This window comes from Ciona robusta, chromosome 6 (genome assembly GCF_009617815.1).
Source record: "Ciona robusta chromosome 6, ASM961781v2".
In the NCBI taxonomy this organism is placed as follows: Eukaryota; Metazoa; Chordata; class Ascidiacea; order Phlebobranchia; family Cionidae; genus Ciona; species Ciona robusta.
The window spans coordinates 1,903,568-1,929,509 of NC_143240.1; the positions used below are offsets into that span (position 1 = coordinate 1,903,568).

Genomic DNA, 25,942 nt, shown 5'->3' on the forward strand with positions numbered 1-25,942 from the left:
TCGTGTTTACGGCCTACGAAAATTTTTACTGTGCCCTATCATCACGTGATTTTGTCGAAACATCGCATGTTTTTGGCGAGAAAGCCTATACGATATATCCATAAACAGAATTTTATAATATAAAAATTATAAAAAAAATCCGTATTTGTTTAAATATCACATATAAATAATAACATTTTACTTTGTGTTTAAATTGTGTAGTGTAAAATTTCATAGAAACGACGAGAAAGCCTTGAGTCATTTCAGTTCTGCCTTCTGATTGGTCGACGACATTTTGACTTAAAACGTGGTCTGTCGAAGCACTGCAGTTAAAATGTTAATGCTTATATCGACTATACGAATGTCCATCTGCCGTATTACCATAGCTGGTAAGCATCTTAGAGTTAAGCTAGAATGTTATTCATAATTACCTGATTCCAGCTGTGCATTTTAATTTCGAAAACTCCTAATTTCGTGTCTAAAATTATCTTTGAAACAGAGGCAAAATAACTTGATTCAGTTTTGGACTAGCCTATATAGGTGCGCTTTGAGTTGTTTGTAGTGCTGTTTTGTAAAGTAATTACCACAGTTCAAGTTATATTGGTTTTATTGAAGTGTAGGCCAAAATGGGTAGAATCAACGGAACCTATATCATGCTACAGAAGAGAATCAACGAAACAAACATACATCATGCAATTAATCAAGGTAAATCATTTAAATACTTCAGCATACAGTAGCGTGCGTTGGTAGTAAATATCAGTGTATATATTAACTATATCAATTGCTGTAGTAATTCGATGTGGTGTTATAAGATTTACATTTATATAGGCTTTATTGCGTGGCTTTAGGTTTCTGTTTCATTTGTTTTAAAATAATGAAAATTGTATCCACCATCCAGTGCAAATAATGCCTATTGTATAAAGCATGTTGCTTATAAGCGCATGGGCACCATCTGTAGTAGTTGTGGTATGCTCACTAGTTCTTGTAGTAGTTGTGATAGCAATATTAGTTGGTGTATTAGATGGAAGTAATGTAGTACTGCCATCTGAAACAGTTAAGAAGGTTTAGTAAGAAAGAGAGAACAGCTTAATGAATTAGGGCAAATATTCTAATTTGATTCATTATAATGATATGTTAATATGTATTTTTCAGCGCAGAACGTTAGTGGCGCTAGCATAAATGAATGTTATTACATTTTACATGAATGTTCACTTACATTTTAATTGCGCCTTAAACTGATAAAACTACTTACTCAACTCTTGTGTGTATTCGTAATGTAAATTTTTAACACAAAAATCATGCTTTTTGAGTTTTACAAGATATGTACAATTTTATTTATTCACCAGTTGTTGTTTCGGGTTTTGACTTGATGGTGATTACATTTGGGTCAACCAATGGTATCAGATCAGTTTGAACATATTTAGGATCCACTTTGTTTATATGTGGTAACTCTTCAGAGTTATTTGAGTATGTCACTGCCTGTGGCTGTTTGTATATTGAAGGACATAGGTTTTGACGGCTTTTTCTAAAAAAAGAACAGCTTTTATCTTTTATGTATTAAATAATCCTTAAACATCAAACATAATTCTGATAAATAGGGGTTACTTTTATTATTAGTTAGAATTCATTGTGTTTTCACACTGTTTCTAAAAAAATTGTTAGACTGTAGCTAGACATACCATAACAAAGACAGATTTTTAGGCTGTTCCAATCATTGATTTGTTCATTTCAATCATTGCTAAAGTAGATTATACCAGATGTGCAAAAAAACAAATTATATACCTGTTAATGAGATTATTGGATGAAGCACTGTTATAACCTTCTATGCAGCCCTTGTAACATCTAGAAGTTGTATCATTTTGCACACAAACCAGAACTGAACACTAAAATATATGTAATATTGTATTATCATTTTTGGTTAAAACGCATAGCCTATTTAACAAAACATCACTCATTCAACTGTGAAATCTAATCCGGATAATAAAAGAACGTATCATATTAAGGTAAATATATATTTTCAATAAAAACAAAACAAATAAATACAAATTAGTTAAAATAATATATTGCATCACTCCACCACTCTAAATCTGCTAAATTCTTTTACTACAAGTTATGAAATACAGTTACCTTAATTAAAACATTGGTGTTCTCAGTTACTCCTGCAGTTTCATATGAAAAACGAAAAGCTTCGATACTAAACTGATTAATCATTGGGTTGGTTGAAGGATAACATTTCATTGTTTTATCAATTATACATCTAAAAAGTTTTAAAAAATGAACTGCTGAGTTGTATAATGTTAAAATATCTGACATGACATTGTGCATTTTAAAAACACACACAGTAACTCGAAGTTAGCACAAGGTGTATGAACACCCGTGTTATAATGCAGTTGTTTACCAGCTATGTGAGGATAAAGCAAGTTACATTAAATTCAAAACTTAAAGCATTGCAAGTGCATTTACCCCTCATCCAACATAATGTAGTCTTCCACGCCAGGGGGTCTTGGCTCGGGCTGTGCTACACACTGCTCAGTAAATAATTCAACTTCTGATTTGTCACATTCAGCTTCAATTGCAAAGTACATATTGCTGCCAACATCAAAGTCAACTGGGTAGTCATAAGGTGAATAGGCTTCCTAGAAATGCATTTCTATTAGTAACTTCTTTCAGGGTAATGGCCGAACTTCAGCCTAAAACCCAGATCTCCTGACATGCCATGCTGTAGGACTACTTATAGCATATAATAGAAAAACCTCTTGAAGCATAATTATTGTTCTTTTAAATTTAACACATTAGGTTGTGGGGGCTTCTCTATGTGCAGGAGCTATAAAGTATATTTCTGTAACATAACGCTTATGAAAAGTGCATTACACTAATATAATTTTTAATTTACCTAATCTACCTATTTTTTCAATTACCTGGAATGTTTCATCCGTATAATAATCAAATGAAATATCAATTTGACCAAAGCCCTCTTCCACCACTATAGTTGTAGTTGTATCTTCTGGGTTATATTCACCCTCTGTATCAAAAGCTTTCTCCTTTGTACATGTGCTGTCTATCTCATACCATGAACCTCTTGTTATGCCACCTCCAGTACCACTTGAGTCTTCTTTTGGATCTTCAATCCACATGGTAACAACATTTTGATACAAACTCTGGACAATGTTTTCCTGTAGTAAAAGTTTTTTGTTTACAAATTGGTTGACAAAATAGTGTCATAGGGCCCCTAGGCCTATGACACTATGATAGGGGTAAGTTAAAATAGTTGTAATTGCTCCTAAAATGGATGGGTATTTTCATGAAATCTAGCTTTACTTCTGTTTTATATGTGACTTTGTGGGTGGTTATTTTAGGGTATGTTTTGAACTTATGACTGACAGTTCAGTCTACCCATAAGGGACTACATTAGATGTCTTGCAAAAAGAAAAATATGCTCACAATGGTAGCAGCAGCGGGCCTTGAAGCCCTAACTGCCTAAATAGAAGCAAGCTGGCTAACCACTGTGCTATGGTTCCTGCCAAATTGTTTGGGTATTTTAGATACTAGCTATCATAACCAAAGAAACTGACCGAGTTAACTGTATCACACTGGTACTTGTTGAATCTAAACACATGATGAGTGGATGAGTCAACACTTCTACACTCAGGTGGTGGTGTAACATCTGAGTCAAAATTCCCAACCCCAATAGGACCATCAACAGCACATTTTGGAACTCTTATTTCAATTTGATCATTATCACAATTGTGTTCAAGCTTTGCTGTAAATATACAAAATATTAATAACTACGTTTTGAATTTATTTATAGGTCAAGAAAAGTCTAACTAACTTAAAAAGTGTTTTATAATTTCTGTACTTCTTTGAATTTAATTTTGTTTATCGGGCTTTTTTTGTAATAATTGTTTTATAAAAAGTCAAACATACATCAAAACATGAACAACTACAGTTTAAAATACTTAAACTCACGCATGCATGTCCTCTGATCTTTATGTAGCTCCCAACAACTTCTCCCACATTCACATTTGTATTCTTCTTCACCAGCATTTTCAAGTACGATGCAATTGTCAGTGCAACCTCCATTATTCTTGCTACATCCCCCTACATTACACACATTATATGTTTAAGTAGTTAAGTACTAAGTTCAGTGTCCAGTAATACTGGAAATATGCAGATATTGCATAAATCACCAGACTGATTGACCTTCAGTCTTATTTACCAAGCAAATGTTTTTTACAATGGGGTCTTCACATAATACAGCAAGTTATAACTTGGTTTCTAGAATAAGGTTGCTTAAACATTGCTACTGTAATGGGACATGATGGCTTAATGCACCTCTTGCATTTTAAAAAACCTGACATCCTCTGGTTTCGAATCTAGTGCTTAAAAAATAGTAATATACTGTTACAAGCTCAGCGCCTCTAATGTTATACTGTTGTGTAAAGTATGCACTTACCATTTACTTCAACAAAGAAACATTGTTGATTAGAGACAAAACTGCAAGAAAATTAAATCAAAGAATAAATTTCTTAAAATTGTTGTTTCGAATCTCATGCATAGCCATAGGCCACTTATAACCTTTTGTTTTCCATTAAATTTTATCTCCATTTACATTTATTGCTACCATGTAAGCTTTTGCCCACCATAACTTTTTAGTACATAAATACTCGTATTAGGCACTTATTTTGAACATATACATACCTGTTCGAATCCCATGCTGTGTAACAAATATAGTTCGTGCCGGTGTCATTTGAATCCACCACCCATTCAAGTTCAACCTCATAGACATGAGTGTTTGTCTGAACAATGTTTGATTTTGTCACATCGAAAGATGAAACAACACTAAGGTGTTCAATGCTGTAATTTATAATGCATGCTGTCAAACACATATTTCTGTAAAATATACACTGCTTTAACCAAACACTAATCCTGTAAAATTTCTCTAATGCACTTATGCTTGGGTACTTGAAAATGTGCCCACAAATAGTATAGCCTAACCAATATAGTTCTTTAATGAACATAGCCTATAGGTTACCAATCAGTGTGTTGTATTTTATATTTCTATAAAAAAATAAAGTGTGCTAAAAATCACACTTCTCTGAAAAATACTCCCAATAAAGTTAATACCGGTTGGTGTTTATGTATATTTTTACACTCCTATATTTCTAGGCGCCAAATAAAAATGTTGGTATAAACACATAGGCGGAGAACTTTCAAAATGCCAGGGTATGCCAAATATTTGTGGCATTGTACCAATAATATTTTAGCCACCAACAACAAAAAATGCACTGTTGGCAAACTGTTTGTGTCTTTTGAGCTATATTTCAAGCTATACAATCGTCTGTGTGGTTTTAAAAAACACAAGAAATAAAATAATTCCCGCCGATCACTATTAGACACTGAGCTACTTAGACGAAATAATACTTAGACGCCATCCAATATTAATATAACATCACGAAAGTTTTGTGCTGCTGTTGAACATTACATATGTTATTTTTGTTATAAATCTTGTGTTTGTGGGGTCTTTGCACAAAACGTTTGTAAATCGTTTTTATTAAAACGTTTGTAAATCGTATTATTAAAAACGTTTGTAAATCGTATTATTAAAAACGTTTGTAAATCGTTTTTATGTGATTGCCATTATATGCTTTGCCTGTTTCGTGGGTTAGCCATTACGTTTGATTTAACTTTCACGAGAGACGTGAGTTCTGTAGTATGCGCAAGGACATTTCGTTCTCTTTTATTACGTTGGCAGCTGACTGTAAGTAGAAAATTAAATCCAACGGCATCCGCCGTACAAAAAAGATTTAAATGATAAGACAGATAATTTTTAATTGTGTTTAATACAGACCATTTGTCACCATTATTTATGTTATTCAGTTCTGATACGGTCGCGGTACAACAAAGGGAAATTGTATATAATGGCGCTAGCTATGTATTTCGTTGCAATCTGTTTCAAGTAGAAAACTAACGCATGTGTTCACGTGAATTTGGGTTAAAACAGTCTCCACCGTGAACGTAGATTCGTAGAACATTCAGTTTGTTATCTCCTGGAATTCTGATAATGAACGCGTCAATTGGCATTGTGACGTCAACAATCGACGCATCAAATGCTATTATGACGCAAATAATCAAAGTGTGAATCGCCACTATATCGTAACAAAGGATTATGCGTGGTTGAGGGAAACTTTGGTAAAGGTCGACTTTATTACTTCAAGAATGTATTAACAACTGTAGGCTTAACGATACGCCGATACTGATAAGCGATCCTGATAACGCAGTATTTAAATATGACGGCAGGTTTTAGACCGACCCCTTTTTTGGGTTCTGGCTACGTGACAACCTCCTATACACGTCGAAACTAGAGTAAACTGTGGTGTAAGTATATGATGTTTTATTGTGACGGCAATTTTGGACGGCGGGGTAATTCTATTGAAAATCCGGTGGGGTACTTGAAATGCGTTTAATGAACATGTTGGAATATTTATTAAACCAAACATTGAGCCGAATTTATTTTAACCTTGTAAAAATTCTAATGTTGTTACGCCACAGATTCAAATGCTTTTATCGCACGATAAGTTGCCAGGCAACCGAAACGTACCTTGACTGACGTCTCCGTTAAAACTGCGGTCTGAAACATTTATAAATGCTGGATCTTTATTGTTTTGATATTTTGATGGAAATATCAATGATCCTATCGAGTTATCCTAGTATTATCTGCGCGAATATGATCTATAAGTTTGCGTAAGAAAGGCAATAAACATGACGCACGCATTAAAATTTCAGGGCCTGCGGGAGTACCCTGGTATTTGTGAGGGCCTGCGCGCAGGCCTTGCAGGCCCGCATTCAGCGCCTATGTATAAACAACCAAAACATTTCTCTACTATACAGCACGTAACAGGTTCAATTATGTTAGTCAATAAGCTATATTTTTATATCCCACTATATAATCTATGTATTTGTTAAGAAATCTAAAACTTGCCTGCCTCCTTTTAAACCTTGAATGCTGATGGTTTTGTTGTATGTTGTCCCGCCAGCAACACGCAGTAAATGTTGATCAGGTGGAGTTGGGTCAATAAAGGTAGGACGATCATAACAAGTTGATTGCTGTTGAGGTCCATTTGAAACTAAACATAAAGCTCTAACAATGTCTGCGGTAGTTTTACTAAAAAATATGTGGTAGTTTTCCTGAATTATGTTGATTTGCGAATAGCAAATGATAGATTGTTTGAAATTATTTTATCACAGTGTCGTGCAAGTGTCTTCTCCGAAGACACACATGCCACATTTGTGGCAGCACTGAGCTTTGAACTCATGTAGTTATAACTTATAAGGCGGTGCTGGTATTATGTATTTCAGAGATATCCCGTTTGTGAATAAAATATCTAATTAAATGTAACCTAATGCATTATGACAAAATTAGGTTATGGATTCAAATCTTACACTTACTTTTAAGAATAAACTGGTGTGATGAATAACTCATGGGTTGTTGACTCTTAACTGCCTTCAGTTTCGACATACCAGCTGTACCTTTTCGATCTTCCGTTATAATTGAAACAGCTACTTCTCCCGCTGAGCCCCCACCATTGTACACAAGCTCACATTCTTCCTATAAATGTTTATAAAATGGCAGATTTAGGATTCCGACACAGTGAAGCTGAAGTTACTGAAGGGTCCTACAAAACTAAACAACTGTAAAAGTTATATCTAAATATTATTCTTGCCTCATTCATTGACAAATGTGAGTAAATCTGAATATCCCCATTTTCAATTTCTGCATTTCCAAATCTGCATGTTACAACATCTCCAACATCTTGATCTAATGTGTGGATTTTTATTGCCTCTGGACAGCCAATTCTGACACTGCAATCAAAAAGGTTGATTACAAGATACTGGGTGTGTTTAAGTAAATAACTCTTCAAGTTAAATTCTACTAACACTTCACCTGTCATTTACCAGAATAGGCATTTAATTACACATGTATTAGGTTATACGTTGCGAAAAAAGAAAATAGGATGAAAAAGGGTTCCATCTTCCCCCACCCTACAATATGCTAAATTAGGCATATAAACTCACAAAGCATATGGTTGATAGATGAGAGCAGGAGAGGAATTAGGGTAACTTGTGTCACTGCGTGGACTCAAATCCATATGATAAGACATTGCATAATCGCTGATGCCTCTGTATAGCTCAAACTTCCAGCAACACCCTTCCTGGCTGTTAAAATTGAAAAAGGGAAATAATATATGGGTGTATTTAACATAACTCCATGACTTTTGAATGAATGCAACCTATTTTACATTGTGTGTTGGGCAATGACTGTCGGTATAACACTATTACCAAGAACACCCATGTTATATTTAGGGATGCACATTACAGAATAATTAGGTATTCTAGGATATCCTAGAATACTTTATTTCGAATCTAGAATTCCGAATCTAGAATTTCGAATCTTTTTATATTTATAGGAAAAAATAATTTTACCCACATAAGTCAGTTTATAGACTCTTTCATAGTAGCCTTGTTGGATCATGAGCTGTAAAATTATCAAAAATTGTACTATTGGGTAGTTTTTGCGTCATGAAACGTATAGCAGGCTATGAAAAGACGTTGTAAAACGTTTACTCTCGAAAGTCTCACAAACACAAAAATTTTTTTTTTTTAATTCTTAAATTTTAAAAATTGTTAATATAGTGTATGAGATGACGTGTGATGACGTCATTAAACAGAATACCGAATCCCGTAATTAGATTCGAATACAAAAGGATTCGAATCTCCTAGATTCGAAATTCTGTAATGTGCATCCCTAGTTATATTGACTGAAACAGAACACCCGTGTTATATTGACTGTCGTTTTCCGGCCGCTTAAGAATAAAGTAGGTCACATTCCTTCATTTATACTTGTTATCTAGATTGGAGTTTTGTGTGTAATTGTTTTTGTTTTATTTCTGTATGGCTGATAATATGGACCACTGGATTGGGGCCAGCAAATTTTAAGTGTCTTGCTTAAAGTCACAAATCTTTACAAAGTTAGCAGCATCGAACCCATAACCTTTGGAAACAATACAAACCCTACCACTGTGCCAAGACATTGGACAACATGCCAATATTAAGTTTTTTTTTAAAACTTACATTCTGGTGATGTCTTCATATTTTTTTTCAACACTATAAACAACAGACTGTGATGTAGTAGATGTAATTCCTAGGTTTATTGTGTTGGGACACGTGTAATCAACGATCACTAGATCTTCATAATCACTACATCCATCAGTTCTGGACTCACATCGAAAGTTGTCGGGTTTAGAGCAAGGACGGCTAGATTGGTATCGTACTAAATGCTGAATCTGTACATTTTCAGTAAATAATAAACGTTTTGCTCAACTTTTGCCTGGCATAAATCAAAATCTGTTAACGAAAATTTTATATTCTTTAAAAGCACGGCAAACACTGTTTCATTCTGATTTCTGTCTCATACACATTGTGGCCGTTTACAAGTTACCACATATGTAATTTTGTGGGTCGATTTTTACCATATAAACCTTTATAGTTTTTACTCACATTCCAACAAATAAGTACTTAGTTAAAAGAAATTGGGAAGCAGTCGTATGGGTATATTTAAAAAGATAAGCAAAACGTAATTATACCTTAAAAGTACCATCATCATTTTCTTGCATAACTCTCCATGACACAGACCCCCCTTGCATATGATCACCATTGCAATTCCTGAACACAAGAAATAAAACAATCAAAATATTTGTCACATTCATTACGTTGACTGCAACTTTGTTATGCCATAAGAAAACTTTGCTTTACCAAATTAGAAGAACATAATTTGAACTTGAAGAATCTTTATATACTCTGACCATTCCTTGCTGAGGTTGTTCCAATATTTTACAAGTGAATTAATGATAAGTCAATATTGAACATACATGTGTTATCAGCCTAATTGGGTAATTACTGTTTGTTTAAAAGTTGCAACATGTGTTTTAAAAAATGTTATTCGTATTGTGTTAAGATAATATAAACAATATAGACCTGTTATTTACAAAGGCTTAATTTAATCACTAGAGTTTAGATTTTAGACAAAGCGTATTTTGTGATAGTAGTTCGAGCCAAACCTGCGGTTTTATTCTGTTGTTTCAGTCACTTTTGAAACATAATATTGTCACACAAGTTTAGCCTTACACATGACTGGGGTTCTTGAATTTGGCCTATCCAATAAATGTTTTAAATTATTGTAATGTGTTAGATAGCACAGTAATAAATGAATAAATGTAATAAAGTAATCTTTGGCCCTAGCATTATATTGTGCTAAATTATCGTTGTCAAGAATTTAAGTCGCCCATTTTAAGCTGTCAAAGTAGTAATATGGCATATTTGAGGGCTTTTTTTATGCGAACAAGAGGGCTAGGTTAGTAGATTATACGAGGTCATTTGTTACAAGCAACGCATAACATATGTTGTTTGCTGATGTTTTAAACAAAGTCAACTCAAGTGTTCGAAGAATACTTTGTTTAGTTTACTCTTATACTTATTAAACCTGTACAAATATTGCTCATTTTTATGATGTAATTGGCTTGTTGGAGCCAACATGTACTGGTTGTTTTTACATTTGTCTTTGTACAATATAGTTTGTTGCGCAATGAATCGATTTTAGCTTTTTTCTGATAACTTGTGGGTCACAAGTCTATTGCTTATATTATAAAGCAGCATAATAATAGAAAGTTCCACACATTTACATATGTCACACCTACTGGTTTTAGTATTTTTTTAGAACTAAGTGTTATATATATATATTGTTCTTTCATGTTATTCAGCATTTAGTCCTTTGGTTTATTAATAAGGCAACATTAGAAAATTGCATTGCAGTAATTACTGAGGTAGCACCTTTATGTTTGCATGATTATTGCGATTTTATTACATATACATTCCATAAATTAATTATACCACAATAATTATTTATAGCTACTACTAGTACTACAGTTTGTTATCTTCTCAAACCAATGTAGACTTTATCCATATTCCAGTGGAAATAATACACGCTAAGGCAAACATATTACTCGCGTTTGTAGATGCACTTCCAGGTTTGCCTAAAAAGAATGCCTTTGTGAATATCAAAAAAAAAAGTATTGGATGTATTAGCACATTCGTGGATAAAGTTAGTAAGTTACATTCAGATCATATATGTAAATTTCATTATAAGTTACGACTTTCATTTCATGTGTTTCGTTTTAATTATAAAAGCTTCAGTAAAGTGGGAATTAAAGCATAAACATAAGAAGTGAAAGTCGTGTGGGCAGAAGTGCAACCGCTAGAGTGGTATCTTTTTATCTTACATTATTAACTGTCATGTTTTTATTGAAACTGATCAGAAAATTCTTGATTTATGTAGGAATATAAATTTATATATTTAAAGGGTTTGCTTACTCTTAAAGGTAATTATATTTGGGTCGTCAAGTTTCAATAATCTTGTTTGAATATATCTTGGTTCCACCTCGTTTATATCTGGTTTTTCTATAGAACTGGAGTATGAACTTGAATGTGCTTCTTTGTAGGTTGAACCGCAAAAAGTAGAAGCAGATTTGCTGAAAGTGTAAATACAATAACATTAATTTTCAAAAAATAATGTGGTCTACAGTAGATTATATAAATTTAGATCAAATGTGTACCTGTTGGTAGAGTTAGCACTGTATGTTCCTCCTATGCAGCCTTTGTAACATCTTGAAGATCTATCATTTTGCACACAAACCAGAACTGAGCACTAAAATGTAATTTTATGATAAAATGCTTTTTTTGTCCTTTTATTACAAAATGCATTTTATTAATTAGGTTTTACATTGTCTTGGTTTCACGACTTTTAAATTAAAAAAAATCAGTGTTAAAATATATAGTCATGAAACACAGGTGCCTTAACTTCCACATACCTTCATTAGAACGTTGGTGTTCTCACTGACTCCTTGAGTTTCATAGTTGAACCGGAAAGCTTGAATACTAAACTGATTAATCATTGGGTTGGATGACTGGTAACATTGCATGGTTGGATCAGTTATACATCTGAAAATAACACACAAGAATAATGGGACTTGAGTCACTTGACTGTACTAGTGTACTTCTAGCAAAATTTAATGTACGCTTTTTTATCTCAGTGACAACTCCTTCGTTCATGTCCAAGCCTTGCAACATGACATGCAAAACATTGGTCCAACCCTCATTAAAATTTGCTGTTAATTTTGGACATAAAGTAGTTTTCGTTATATGATAAAAATCAAAGTACTAAACTATATATATACATTCTAACCTGTACTTAGTGCTAAGAAATCCAAATTACGATTAGAATTTGTTATCTGATCAAATAATAATCTTCTGTGCTTAATGATGTTATTATTACTAAAAATCAACATAAATGTTATTAATATTTATTCCCACAATTTGTATCGAATAATTTAACATTACATAATTCTAGTGTATTTACCCATTGTACAACATAATGTAATCCTCTGCACCTGCAGGTCTTGGCTCAGGCTGTGCAACACATTGCTCAGTAAATAATTCAACATTTGTTTTTTCGGATTCTGCTTCAATGGCAAAGTAAATTGTGCTACCAACTTCATAATCGAGTGGGTAGTCATAGGGTGAATAAGCTTCCTAAAATTGTAAATGAATATATTGTGATGGTGTTTACTTTAGTTTTATTCCCCACTGCGTTAAACAAAATCTTCTGACATTTGGCAACGCTAGTAATTATTGTGCGACGTGTACGCCTAAACACGCGTTATTAACATTCCTGTGTTTATTGTATAATCCTTCCTACTCGTTAAGGTTGAATAAAGCCTATGATCTGTTTTGTTCGTCAAATAGGTTTTCGACATTTATTAAAGAAAAATGTCTTTAGAAGTGTGTAGGTTTTACAACTTAACACATTTCAAATTTACTTTCATCGCCTACTCGCCTTAGTAGCTGTATTTAGAACTAGTAAAAATTACTATTTAGATAGTAAAGATTGCTAAAAAAATTATGAAAAATCACCTGAAAAGTTTTATCTTTATAATATTCCAATGTAATTTTAATTTCCCCAAAGCCTTCTTCTGTTGTAATGGTTGTAGTTGTATCTTCTGGGTTATATTCTCCCTCTGTATCAAAGTATTTCTCTGTTGTGCATGTGCTGTCTATCTCGTACCATGAACCTCTTGTTATGATCGAAGAACCAGTTGAATCTTCTTTTGGATTTTCAATCCACATAGTAATAACATTGAAGTACAAGTTTTGTACACTATTTTGCTGAAATGAAGAATGTATTTTTCAGTGGGGTCATTTTAATTAAAACATTTATATATAATATTGGTTTAGAACAGATTGTATGAATAACACTACTACACTAGTACTATTATTCAGAGGTTTTGTTAAGTTATAAAATAACATTACAAAAGTTTTATTATTTTTATTTTGCAAAATCATATTGCAATCATTTATGCTTGATTGCTTGGTTATATCATAAAAACTGACCGAATTAATTGTACCACACTGGTACTTGTTGAATCTAAACACATGATGAGTGGATGTGTCAACACTTCTGCACTCAGGTGGTGGTGTAACATCTGGGTCAAAATTCCCAACGCCAATGGGACCATCAACAGCGCATTTTGGAACTCTTATTTCAATTTGATCATTGTCACAATTGTGTTCAAGCTTTGCTATAACATAAGCATAATATGTTAATTTAGTGTGAACACAATGTTGCAGCTTTAATCTGTGTAAATTTTTAACTCACGCATGCAAGTTTTTTGGTCCTCATGTAGCTCCCAACAGCTTCTGCCACATTCACACTTGTTTTCTCCACCATTTGTAACTGAGATACAGTTGTCGGAACATCCACCATTATTTTTGTTGCAATCCCCTAAAAGCAGGCATTGTATATCACAAAAAAAGATCATCAAAAACATTCATATTTATCAAATAGCTTTCAAAATTTTCATAAACTGCGAAAACATATTCTTAAATGTCAGACAATAGAAGACTCAAAGTAAAGAATGGTAAAGAATCTGTGTACTTTGGTATAAATAATTTTCAAATTATTATCTTTGGTTACCTATACAAAGTTTCAATAAGGCTCTGGAACTTTCCAATGTAAAGTTTAATTTCATGATAAGAATGAGTGAAGGCATACAATACTCCTATTTGATTATGGTGGTCCAATATTACTTATCTTTCGTATCTATTTACCAAGCCCTACTTTTGATTTTTAAACTTTTACAATGATTTATTGTTATAAAAGCATTAATTAAGCACTGATAAAGGTTAAACACATTAAACTATAAATCATATCTGTTTGTTGTTCGTTGCTAGCCATATCTTACTGTTAGTTCACACACCATTTATTTCAACATAGAAGCATTGTTGATTGGACACCAGCCTGTCAGAAATATTATACAGTTAAGGTTTAAAAAGTGTAATTTGTATAGACTTATCGGTTTCCTTTGAAACAGTGGTCATTCTATTAGCATATGCTGTTGTGTTAAACTAAAATTAAACAATTATGAATACTACATCACAATCTTTAAGATAGAGTCATGTAAATGTAATTATTGCTGTACTGATTAAATGAAACAGGTGACTCGGCGTGTGGTTGCAGGTCTAGAAGTAAAATGGCTATCGACCCACAACAAAGTAATATGTTAAATACTACCACACTGTTTAATGCACCCATTATTCTTATTTTACTACTGTTGTATATCCATTGGTTTACTACCAAATGGGTCGAGAAAATAGAATGAAAATGTGTCCTATCTTCCCACACTCTGCTACATCATATTAACATGTTATTAATACAAGGTAAGGTATCTTTAGTTGCTTATATTTCTTGCTTGGAAAAGTACCTGTTTGAATCCGATGCAGCATAACAAATATAACTAATGCCATTATCATTTGAATCTACTGTCCATCGAAGTTCAGTTTCATAAACATAGCTGCTTCTTTGCACGATGGCTGTTTGTGTTACAGTATAGGGAGATACCACACTGAGATGTTCAATTCTATAATTGGAATAATAGTACGTTATGTTTATTCCAACAAACTTAATATTTCCACATTAGGAAAATATTATTAGTCATATTTTTAGTGGTATTGGTCAAATGGTCATATGCTATAATAACTTTTGCAATACATATTGTCATAAGAACCTGTACCTGCCAAAATTTACTCCTTGTATTCTTATAGTCTTTGTATAAGTGTGGCCACTTGATACCTGCATCAGATGCCCTTCCGGTGGGGTAGGGTCAATAAAGCTTGGCCTTTCATAACAGGATGAGTATAACAGTGGTCCAGTTGAAACTGGTGGTAGTTTTGTTTGTGGTAAATTTGTAATATTTTTGCATGCCATAATATAATATCATTTATTGAGGTCTAAGATATAATATTGAAATACAAGAATTGAAGCATTTTATTTAAAAATATGTATATATTTGCTATTCTGTCCAAATTATGAATTACCTCGAACAATGAACTGGATTGATGAATAACTCATGGGTGGTTGACTCCTAACTGCCTTGCTTTGTTTCGACATACCAGCTGTACCTTTTCGATCTTCCGCTATAATTGAAACAGCTATGTCTCCCGTAGACCCCCCACCATTATACACAAGCTCACATTCTTCCTAAGGCAAGGGTATCCAAAATGACATAATTAGGATTCACTATTTTAAATGGTTAAATTTGTCTATTTGAGCTTTTGGTTTTTAATATGTTTACACACACTTCATTCTTATCATTAAAGAAAATAAAGGCTTACCCAAAAACTTTGTTTTAACATACCGCAATTGGTATCTGCTTATTGTCGATATTAAGCCCAGTTTATCATCAGTTTGTTGGTTTATAGTGTTTTACTAACTAAGTACTTGCCAATAGTTCTATACCCACCTCATTAATAGAAAAGTATGGATACCGCTCAATATCTCCATTTTCAATTTCTGCATTTCCAAATCTGCATGTTACAATATCTCCAACATCTTGATCTAGTGTGTGGATTTTTATTGCCTCTGGACAGCCAATTCTGACACTGTAATGCACATAATACAGTATGTTAAATTGGGTAATAAAAGGTTAAGTAAAGGTGCTTTCTCATACAGTTATATGAACGTGTTTTCGGTTATACTGCAAACACCACAATCTGTTCATGGATATCTTTTAGTTTAATGTTTAGCATAAAACCTGCATTTTTTCGGTATGTTACCTTCTCGAATGTTATTGATTTAGCAAATACATAGATGCTTACTTAGCAAATGGTTGATAGATAAGAGCTGGCGCTGAGTTGGGCAGACCTGTGTCACTTCGCAAACTTAAGTCCATGTGATAAGACATCTTGTAGTCAATAATGTTGTCGTATAAAGCATTTTTCCAACAACAACTTTCTTGCCTGTAGAAATATAATAATAATTGCATTATTTTCTCGAAAAGTGGTAGCATTTAAGTATGTTTGCATTTAAGTATGAACTTTATAAAGGATAAAGTACTTGCTCAAACTACTTGCTTAAAAAAGTGTGCATGACAAAAAAAAATATTTTTGAAAGAAAACATTGATAAACTTACATTCTGGTGATATATTCATTTTTGTGCTCATTAGTATATACAACAGATTGTGACGTGTCTGATATTTTCCCATCATTTGTAATTGTGTTTGGGCATGTATTGAAAGGTGATCTCAAATCTTCAGCATTATAACATCCACCATTTCGAACCACGCATTTAAAATCCAAGAGTGATCTACATGTGTTGCCAGAACGGCGGGAATGAGATCGAATAACAGTTTGAACCTAAACAAACATATTTCCTTAAAACATTAGAATATTTAGTTTTTCACAGTATGTTACATTCTCATACATCTTGAAACCTTAAAATTCATCTGTATACCAAAATCAAAAGCGCAAGAGTCATATGGTTTTAAATTATTTTGAACGAACAAAACAAAACTGACCTTGTATGTTCCATCTTCATTGTCTTGAGTGACTTTCCATGACACAGAGCCCCCTTCAATGTGACTGCTTTGACAAATCCTGCTGCAGAGCAAAAGAAGAATTATCAGCCTTGCCATATTGGTTTCCAATAGCATACTCATAACATAAGACACAGTAACTTCCCACAGAGTGACCACACCTTGGTATGTCAGAAAAAAAATGATGAATTCTTATATTCTAATGACAGTGGCAATATTGTTTCAATAATTAACTTGGCTTATTTTGAGATGCGACAACTTGAGTGCCTCTGTTGTTTACACAGGATGATCGATTTAAATTTAATATATAAATTCTATCATCACCTCTGTCTATTTGTATTTATTCTACCCACCGTCAAGAAATTAATCTTGTATAAAATACCAACGCAAAATTCAAGTTTGTACCTGCACGAAATAATAATTGTACCTACCATAAAAGTCAAGTAATGCTGTATATCTAAATTCAAGAGTAAAACATCATGCATGTATCAGAATCGTAAATCTGCATGTACAAATATATAATACAATCACAAACTTTGTTTCACTTTATGTTTATGTTAACTTGGTTCTAAACAACTACTCAGTGTGATGTAATGTTCAGATCAACCTATTCTGTATAATTGTATATCTTAGGTGCTACAAGGAAGCATGCCATGGGGCTTGGAATATTGACCAGAGTTGATTTTTTTACTTAGACTGTTTTTGCATGGAGATAACTATATGTAGGCTATTCTGTTGCTTTCCTGCAATGTTAAACTTACAACAAAATATAGGACTACTTGTGTGTAATAAGCATCACCTTTATTTACGTTTAAGCGAATTATTTGTTCCACATCGGTGACTGAACCTATGCGAACAATGGCTCAATATAATTTGAACTTGACATGAATTTGGCGCAAATCTACAGTTGAAACAAGGCAATTACAATAAAAAGCGAACAAGTGGCAGTAACGAATTCACACAGCATTTTGCGCTATAAAGCTTGATATAAAAATATGCGATTTTACAAAAGCCTAGGGCCATATAAACTTTAAGGAACGTCGCACGATCAGTGTTAAATATCAAAAATCAAAAAAAGGAATATTCAAAATTACCAACAAGTTTACAAAACAAGTGGGTCTTAAATCTAAATCACATAGTGCTGTGGAAATACTAAGTCAAAACTGATCTAAGATTGGAATGTATTAATTGGAAAGCCCAGAAACTGGACTCAAGTCGAGTTCTACAACAGAATACCTAGCGGGAAGACTAACTATAACACTACTCTATAAAATTGGAAGTAAACGACTGAACAGTAGTAAGTAATCATTCAGTTTGCTTTCTATTGATTGATTCTTCTTTCTGTGTCTCTCTTGGCGTTCATAACTGCAAGGCATTATAATGCCAATGTCAATTTAGCCTCTTCAGAAAGTTTTGCGTCTTAAACTTTTGCTGGCCATAGTTTCTTGACGTTTCTTCATTTCTTGAGCAAATTTTAAAGTCTTCAGTTGCTGTTTCTCAAATCTGTTGGTCGGTGCTTCTCTTTTGTATGAAAGCAGGTACAAATCTATTGAAAAATCGAGTATAAGAGATATGCAATGACCTTAGCTGCCTAAAGCCTAAACAATTATATATACAAGGAAAGTATTAGAAATTCACCATTTTGTGTAATTACTACTTATTTACAAATATATTTAACATTCAACAATTTAAAAATAATTGTGTCAATTTACCTGAATCCTCTAATACTGGGGAATGAAGAAGAAAGCTGTGTAATTCATCTTTCTTCGGGTAAGAAGATGACATTTTCTTCCATGATTCAAGTGGCCGCAAAATTTCAGCAAGTTTTCTTAATTTCTGCAAAATAGGGTGTTAGTTGTTACAAATGTTATATGTAGTGACCATACAGTTTGCTATCACTTTATTATGTAGTGTGTGTCTTACCTCAAAGTTTATTGTCCCATCACTTTGAACAGTAGGTATTGCGTGGTTAAGGAAATAAACATCTTTAACTAGCAACACAAGGAATGGCACCATCACCCCTTCCTGTTGTTGGATTGATTTGGTATCAAATTTGAAACGCTTTTTATGGGATGGTGTTGCTGGAGTTCTAGTGGTGGGTGATGACATCATCGGTGATGTCATCGTTGGTGATGTCATGGGTTCTGGAGAACTCAGGAAGACAGAAGATGGAGATGTATCGTGATCAAACTCAATCCCAGAGTCTCCATGTTGAGAGCAGCAGGATGTAACTGAAGCTATTGATCTTTGAGAAATGATTGACAGTCGATTTGCCGCATCCTGTCTGACATCATCATCGAATGATGTCATAGGGTGGAGTGCTTTGACACGGGATGAGTGGATGCTTCTGTACTGCTGGAAGTTGTTGGTGGGATCAAAAGCATTCTGAAGGAAAAGAAACAACGTTAAACCAAATTGGATTACTTGTATGAAAATAAAGTGAATAATTCTTTATGTAACATTTTGTATGATAAGGTTCATGTTGTACACTGGGTGATGCGGTTTAACAGACTAGTTCAGGTCCACATCCCAAGTCGTATGCCGAAATTTTTAGTCTAATTGCATATTGTTACTCTTGCTTACCTGTAGTTGATGAAGTTCAGACAGCTTCAATTTATTCCATGTTTTCTTCAGCCTGGTAACAGATCCAAGGCTGAGTCCAGACAAGATTGCCATTGCAGAGTTAAAATTGGAAAGCTCAAAACATCTGTTTGCTATTCTTGCGAACATGGTGATAACATGACGTGCATGTTTTCTTTTACGACACTGCAAGCAAAAATTCAATTATTTACTTTTTCCTTGACAGCAATGAACTGTTGATATCAGAAAATGATTGTATTTACTTACCATTAGTATGATGGTCCCAACAAGTCTGCTTAATCTGTTAAACCATCTCACACAAGCCCCAAGATTAGTCTTAGATTGTGAAGCATCTGCTGCAAACATCTGAAGAAACTCATCAGCTCCAACATGCTTTAAAAACTCCTGTAAATAAAGTGGAATATGTAGTCAGTATCTGCATGTATATGTATTTTTCCTAACGCCAAAGTCAATCTTGCAGTATTTTTAACATTCGTATGCGTAATGTGTACGTATTGCTTCTACTTTTAAACTCATTCTTACCATCTCAATGATGCACATCTGTTGGGCCATTTCGTTCACGTCTGTTGCATCCCTAATTGCGAGTAACACTGAGATCATGGCATCTCTTGACTTTCTGTAGTTGACTGTCTTCTGTAACTCATGTTCCAAATCAGAGTCAGACAATTGACGTTCATAGCTCTCTTGCACAACAGTGTGTTGACTTAAACTTCCCATCACTTGGCTGCAGAGTTCGCTAAGGTTCTGTAAATCATAATAAATATAGGATTACACATTGTTGTAAAGAAAGACTAGTATCAAAGACTGAACTAGTAGAGGTACACTGCTAATTAAATATGTTTATATATTATATTGTTTTCTTACCTCATCCTGATTTTGAAGTTGCTCCACCACTTCTGAGAGCGAAGCTCTTGTTTGTTTGTTTTTGAAATCGGTAGGAAAATGCTGCACCCAGTCATGAAGAACCATCACTAGCCTTTGCTTCGCGTCAAAGCCCGGTTCAATTGTTGATGTCATAGCATGGCATGCGGTGCACTGTACTGCGTCGTCGCTCTCGTCGAGTATGTAACCGCTGTCGTCGCTAGGTGGCAACGAAGAGTCAACTTCGTCGGTGTGCGTTGACATACTACGCAACAATTGAGTGTTGTTGTTCGTATTGTCGAGCTCATCGAGTTCTAGAACAGCGGAAAGAATTCCAGAGTCTCTGGAAACTGTCGATGAACAATCAACAGCCAAAAGGTTCGCGACAGCCAATGGCTTGGATGATTCGGCTTCAACTTGCGTTCGCCTTCTACCTCGTCTGCGGCGTCGTATGGTCTCCTCGCCGTCCACGATAAGGGTTTCCGAAAGTTGTGTTTCCTGGCTCGTCGTTGCTTGTTTGTGCATCCGGAAGTCGGTGCCTTGCACTCCGGTGGCCCCTCGTGGAGTGGAGTGAACTTGGCGGCATTTCGAGCACGCGTTTCCCGTCGCGAGCGCGCTGGAATCCGAGGTCAATTTTGCGTAGGTGCTAAGCTTGTTGAGTATTTCGTCGGGTGATTGAAAGAGTCGTGAACCGAGCAGGAATGTGTAGGTATATTCATCCTAAAACATTACATTTAAAAAAAACTCCCTTATAACTAGATATTAAAACTTCAAGCAAACACACTTACCTCAGCTGTGCTAGTTCTTTTTAACAGAAGGTGGCGCAAGAGTGCTTCTTGCTGTAAGCTTTCTTCCATGTTTGATTTTGATCTGAAAAATAGTTCTGGTTAGAAAATTATTAATGGCATGTTACGTAAAACATCGGTCAAAACAGCGGCACGCAAATCGAAATCAGATAAAAGGGGACTTAAGCACGAAAAGGTCCGGAGTAAGTACTGTGTGCGTCAGTGCTGTGTTTGGCGACTTACTGTCAAAACTTTTCACTGGATTCTTATCGATTTTTCACCGGATAAATCTGTCTCCGTGCCCGCGGCGACACTGGACAAGAATCGGCGCTCGACACGAAGTATAATCTTTTGCTGACTGACAACAAACAGATTATAAGCCAGTGCTAAAACTTAAGTTCACGAACAGACGCTTAAGCCAAGTATTCTATCCCTATAGTCATTAATCATTGGAGAATAACACCGGAATTCCATGTCTTATCAAAGGAACGCCCTGAAACTTTTATACACTCCGCGCTGTGGGTGAAAATAACTCCGAAAGTAGAAGCTGAGGCTCCGTGTTTGTCATGTCAATGTGGTTGAACGCCAGTCTTAATTTCGTGGTGTGCAGGTGCTTCTAAACCAAGTTACGCCTTGCGAGCACAATCGTAGCCTTGTCTGCTACCAAGTGAATCATACCCAAACCCGGAGTTAGTAATTGCTTGCGGTTTTTTCGGTTGGTTTTAACTCGTTTCTCGTAAAACATTACTATCGACCGAGTTAACGAATCGACTTATATTATTCACTTTGAACCTAATCCAACTAGACGTAAAATCTTTTCAATAAAGCTCTTATCGTGTACGCTTACATCTTAACATGTATCGTGACTCACCGTTTTAAATATCCTCGTAAATCCAAATCAGGTTCAAATGAAATAATCCTTACAGTAAAAAATCCAAACAGTATCAAAAGAAATAAATCTTAATGCTGTAAGAGAAATATAACCATGTTAGAACAACAGCACACGCTTCAAACCGAACTAAAACTAGTTCAATCTTCAGTTTACAGCACTGTATTGAGGTCGCTTCTACAATTAGTGAATCGTAAACTCGTTAGAGCTTATCCGCGTCATTGGACTCTGCATTGAGTTAATTACTGTAAGCTTAGACCGAGTCAAGATTGTTAAAATCAGCTAGACTTAATCCACACAACTAAACCTACTTTTAATACTTCACCAACGCTTTACCTTGGCGTTACAAATCATACAGTACACAATACATGGCAGCGCCTCTGTTTGTTCGCAAACAATGACAATTGCGCGCGGATAATGCCCTTCGCGCTGCGGCCACTGGCAACAGAGGCAACAACTTTAATCACAAATCTGCGAAAGCGAGTGACGTCGAGCAGCAGCCGCGCGAATTCTATAATTAAAACGAGCAGGCGAGATGGTTCAACAAACACAATCTGAACGCAAGAACCTCCACACTAAACATTCGACATATCATAAACATAACTTGCTTTGTTATTACACGTAAGCCGCGTAACATAAACAAGCCAACAAAACCTAAACAAAACATTTCCACCAAGCTATGTTCATGACAATAACATAAACAACACCAATGAGACATGTTATTAACGCAAGCCAATTAAATCGAAATTACAAGCGCCATAATTATATGCATTGATCCGTGATTCGCCATAGCACGACACGTAAACTCCGCGAGTATGAAAATGAATCGAAAGTTTTACAAAGCACGACTTACTGCTCTACTTGGTTATAAACACTTGTGTACCATGCAATCAGAAAACGTATTCATAACTCCATTGCTTCGGTCCTCCATGCGAAAATTTGCATACATTTGTACTAGCTTTATTGCTTGTATTCTGAACTGTGTTTATGTAGGCCCTTTCTTGACAACTGTCTTCACATGCGTTTCTGAGATATGACACAAGCATGTTGTGGTGCAGCGTCTCTTATATCAACACGCATCCAAATATAACTCATTGGGCAATACAACACAACTGCAGCCGCCGAAAGACTGGCAAGGCGCCGCAATTGGCTTGCTTGTTGGTGAATCTGTGACGTAGTTATACTGCAGGCAACGACAACAGAAGCAATTCCCACCGAATTTGGTGATAGCCGGCCGCAGTTGCAATAACATGCGGAAAAAATACGATTTGCTATCGCGATAACTTTGCCCTGAACCTATACGTCTGGTTTGAGTAGTCGTCTATTTAAACTAACTGTGCAAACAGTTTCTCGCTGTGACTGATGCAATCGTAGTGTCAGCCAGAACATAGCAGTCCCGATTCGTCTGCCAGTCAAGTGTACTCTTAATCCGTTCGCTATTGTCCGCTGCACTAGAATTCAATTGTCCTAGCTCTAACACAGCGAGCATAATCACCACCAGCGCTTTAAGAGGCCCACTAATACCATCAGACTAAATGTAATTCTGTAATAACTTACGCCTTGACCCATTCCAATGTAGCGCTTGCCAACTACAAAGACGGGTATGAGCTATTTTTACTCTTAAGACTCAATCGCACGGAAAATACACCTTTGCGTTGGTAAAGCCGCGCCTGTTTTAGCAACGCACTCGCACGCCCTTCTTTCCTTAGAAAAATCATAATTGATTTGACAGGCAAGACAATTGAATCAATGGTCTTTACCATCACAAAGACAAACATATACGCATAACAATAACCGCAGGTGACGTTTTGTCGATGCACATTTCAGCACACCCCAAAATTCTATATCCAGCGCACAGCAGTAAGAGAGTACAACGCATTCCCCTGCGTAGTCCACGACAAAACCACTAATAAATCTTGCAGAAGCTCGCTAATAGACACCGCGCTAAGCAGAAACAGAGTACGCAAATGAGAATATCCTGTACCGTGCGTACGCTCGCGTCTCATGTATATTTGATGAGTACGAAAATTAAGCAGCTCTGCCGAATTTAAAGCTGGACAGCATGATTACGCGTGTACACCTACGTAGTAACGTTCATTCAAACTTGACTATCATACATAATTCCATAATCAAATTACGTAACGTCCATTCAAGAGTCCAGCAATCGCCAAATTTGCTGTCAAGTGCCTGCGTGCGAACATCCAATTTCCTTTAATTATTTCAGACACAAATTCAATCCAATTCTCACACACAATACGCATCGCATTCACTGTACGCTGAATAAGCTTTAACCTTTGATTCAAGTCCAAATAATAGAACATTGCGAAATCCCTGCTTTGTGTACTCGGTCTAGCCGGCACGCCTTGGTACCGAAACGCGCGTACCTTTTGCATAACAAAAATCACTACCACGATAAAAACACCTGAAAACTATTTCCTGGTATCTGTTATATATCTCATATCTCACTGTTAATATTCGTGTTAAAATTCACCATATACTATTTAATTCACTGAAACACGTACGCATGGCGACATCACTCCACCTTTTCGGCACCAACTAGTAAACTAAGCCAATCTCAAGAATAGAACGCAACACAAACGCTCTAACAACCGTTGCCTTTTTCTCTCGCTCTCTCTGACGTAATCCCCTCTCTTCTTTCTCTCTCCTTTTCTCCGCCGCTCCTATTGTAAACTTTCCAACTACAACAGAGCGAATTTGAGCAACAAAACACAAGAAACCTGAAACGCAACCACCCTTGTCGACCTGGAGTTAACAGATTTGTGCTTCACGTCACGATACGAATGATAAATCGGACCATCTCGGCCAAAACAGCCAATTTATCGACATGCGTATATTCTCTGGTCAATTCTCCGTATCGGATTTTAAAATAACGGATTATGCCACGTGGTCGCCAAAATGCGAAAACAGCTTTTACAACTCTTGAAATAGAACCGGGTTGAAAAACCATCGCACCGAAAAACATATTTACCGGGTAGAAACACCCGCTTCAATCACTGGAACGTACCGTAAAAAACAAAACTCCCCGCTACCAAGAATACTAGTTATTCGTGAACGAGAACTGATCAACAAGTTTCACTTTCGACCGCTTTTCGGAAGTTTCCCCACGTTACTGTACCATCTTGGGATAATTCCCTATGCATATTTCTTCTTGAAACACAATGGCTAATTTTTGCAACACCAGTAGCTGATTAAAGGGCCAGGTAACTAAATGCACGCACGTCACAGTGCATAGAAGCGTCAGCATCTATTTCGGGTGCTCTGTTTATTACAAAACAATTCCTCACTTAGCGCTGCTGGTCTCTTCCTGTTCCTCATTAAGACGGTGTTTATGCACTACAATAGACGTTTGGTAAAATGAAATACTTCATTACGTTATACAGCTTTTATAGGTTTATCCGTTCTGTTATATATATATATATATTTTTTTTTATTATGACAGTGGATTTTCCATTGCGTATTTTCGACCAGGACGAAAATGGTCGCAGTATTTAACCGTCACTGTTTAGAATATTGCACAATAATTTCGTTACTAGTACCTTTTATGGAAAAACTGTTTCTCTGAGGCTTTAAATAACGTTTAATCTACAAGAGCTTTTCCATATAGTTTGTTGCGTAACCGATGTTTTGACGCCTTTTGTCTAATATAGAATTATTACGTTATTCATTTGATTGCACACGCTTTGGTACGAAAATCGTAAAATTAAAATAATTACCATGTTTTTTTTCTACTGCGTGCTTTTGGTTGGACTATTCTATACGGAAATTTTAGCTCGCACAGAACTAGTATTCGACGAAAAAAAATCCCGTTTAAAATATCGCAACTGGA

The 25,942-nt window shown here is 35.3% G+C and overlaps 3 protein-coding genes across 3 annotated transcripts; all 3 read right to left on the reverse strand.

The window, feature by feature from the left end:
• Positions 1–568: 568 nt before the first annotated feature.
• LOC149734819 (uncharacterized) lies at positions 569–10,700 on the reverse strand. Its single transcript, XM_089880042.1, has 16 exons — positions 9,621–10,700; positions 9,109–9,320; positions 8,053–8,193; positions 7,701–7,839; positions 7,426–7,585; positions 6,959–7,103; positions 4,678–4,833; positions 4,433–4,473; positions 3,946–4,077; positions 3,552–3,739; positions 2,898–3,152; positions 2,443–2,615; positions 2,107–2,236; positions 1,762–1,862; positions 1,323–1,504; positions 569–1,024 (listed from the first exon to the last, which is right to left on the reverse strand). The coding sequence occupies exons 1-16, from the start codon at positions 9,741–9,743 to the stop codon at positions 846–848; spliced, it is 2,457 nt and encodes an 818-aa protein (XP_089736168.1). The 5' UTR covers positions 9,744–10,700; the 3' UTR covers positions 569–845.
• Positions 10,701–10,788: 88 nt separating this feature from the next.
• LOC149734820 (uncharacterized) lies at positions 10,789–17,594 on the reverse strand. Its single transcript, XM_089880022.1, has 16 exons — positions 16,942–17,594; positions 16,557–16,780; positions 16,243–16,383; positions 15,888–16,026; positions 15,463–15,625; positions 15,159–15,303; positions 14,850–15,005; positions 14,346–14,386; positions 13,745–13,870; positions 13,480–13,667; positions 13,003–13,254; positions 12,449–12,621; positions 11,901–12,030; positions 11,646–11,737; positions 11,404–11,561; positions 10,789–11,066 (listed from the first exon to the last, which is right to left on the reverse strand). Exons 1-16 carry the CDS (start codon positions 17,080–17,082, stop codon positions 10,972–10,974), a joined length of 2,364 nt encoding a protein of 787 aa, XP_089736148.1. The 5' UTR covers positions 17,083–17,594; the 3' UTR covers positions 10,789–10,971.
• A 144-nt stretch (positions 17,595–17,738) lies between these two features.
• On the reverse strand, positions 17,739–22,233 carry LOC149734821 (ras-GEF domain-containing family member 1B-like). Its single transcript, XM_089880024.1, has 9 exons — positions 22,078–22,233; positions 21,210–21,291; positions 20,425–21,141; positions 20,083–20,304; positions 19,807–19,944; positions 19,543–19,725; positions 18,883–19,344; positions 18,672–18,795; positions 17,739–18,505 (listed from the first exon to the last, which is right to left on the reverse strand). The coding sequence occupies exons 2-9, from the start codon at positions 21,276–21,278 to the stop codon at positions 18,363–18,365; spliced, it is 2,058 nt and encodes a 685-aa protein (XP_089736150.1). The 5' UTR covers positions 21,279–21,291; positions 22,078–22,233; the 3' UTR covers positions 17,739–18,362.
• Between the last annotated feature and the right edge of the window lie 3,709 nt (positions 22,234–25,942).

Coding starts and splice junctions, on each gene's coding strand:
- LOC149734821 (XM_089880024.1), bottom strand. CDS start 21,278: ATGGAAGAAAGCTTACAGCAAGAAGCACTCTTGCGCCACCTTCTGTTA. Junction 20,305..20,424: donor AACTTCAAAATCAGGATGAG/GTAAGAAAACAA, acceptor TATGATTTACAG/AACCTTAGCGAACTCTGCAG. Junction 19,726..19,806: donor TTGGGACCATCATACTAATG/GTAAGTAAATAC, acceptor TTTTGCTTGCAG/TGTCGTAAAAGAAAACATGC.
- LOC149734819 (XM_089880042.1), bottom strand. CDS start 9,743: ATGAATGTGACAAATATTTTGATTGTTTTATTTCTTGTGTTCAGGAAT. Junction 9,321..9,620: donor ATGATGATGGTACTTTTAAG/GTATAATTACGT, acceptor GAAAATGTACAG/ATTCAGCATTTAGTACGATA. Junction 4,834..6,958: donor CAAGGTTTAAAAGGAGGCAG/GCAAGTTTTAGA, acceptor TATAAATTACAG/CATTGAACACCTTAGTGTTG.
- LOC149734820 (XM_089880022.1), bottom strand. CDS start 17,082: ATGAGTATGCTATTGGAAACCAATATGGCAAGGCTGATAATTCTTCTT. Junction 15,304..15,462: donor AATCCAGTTCATTGTTCGAG/GTAATTCATAAT, acceptor AACTACCACCAG/TTTCAACTGGACCACTGTTA. Junction 11,562..11,645: donor AGTGCTAACTCTACCAACAG/GTACACATTTGA, acceptor TTACACTTTCAG/CAAATCTGCTTCTACTTTTT.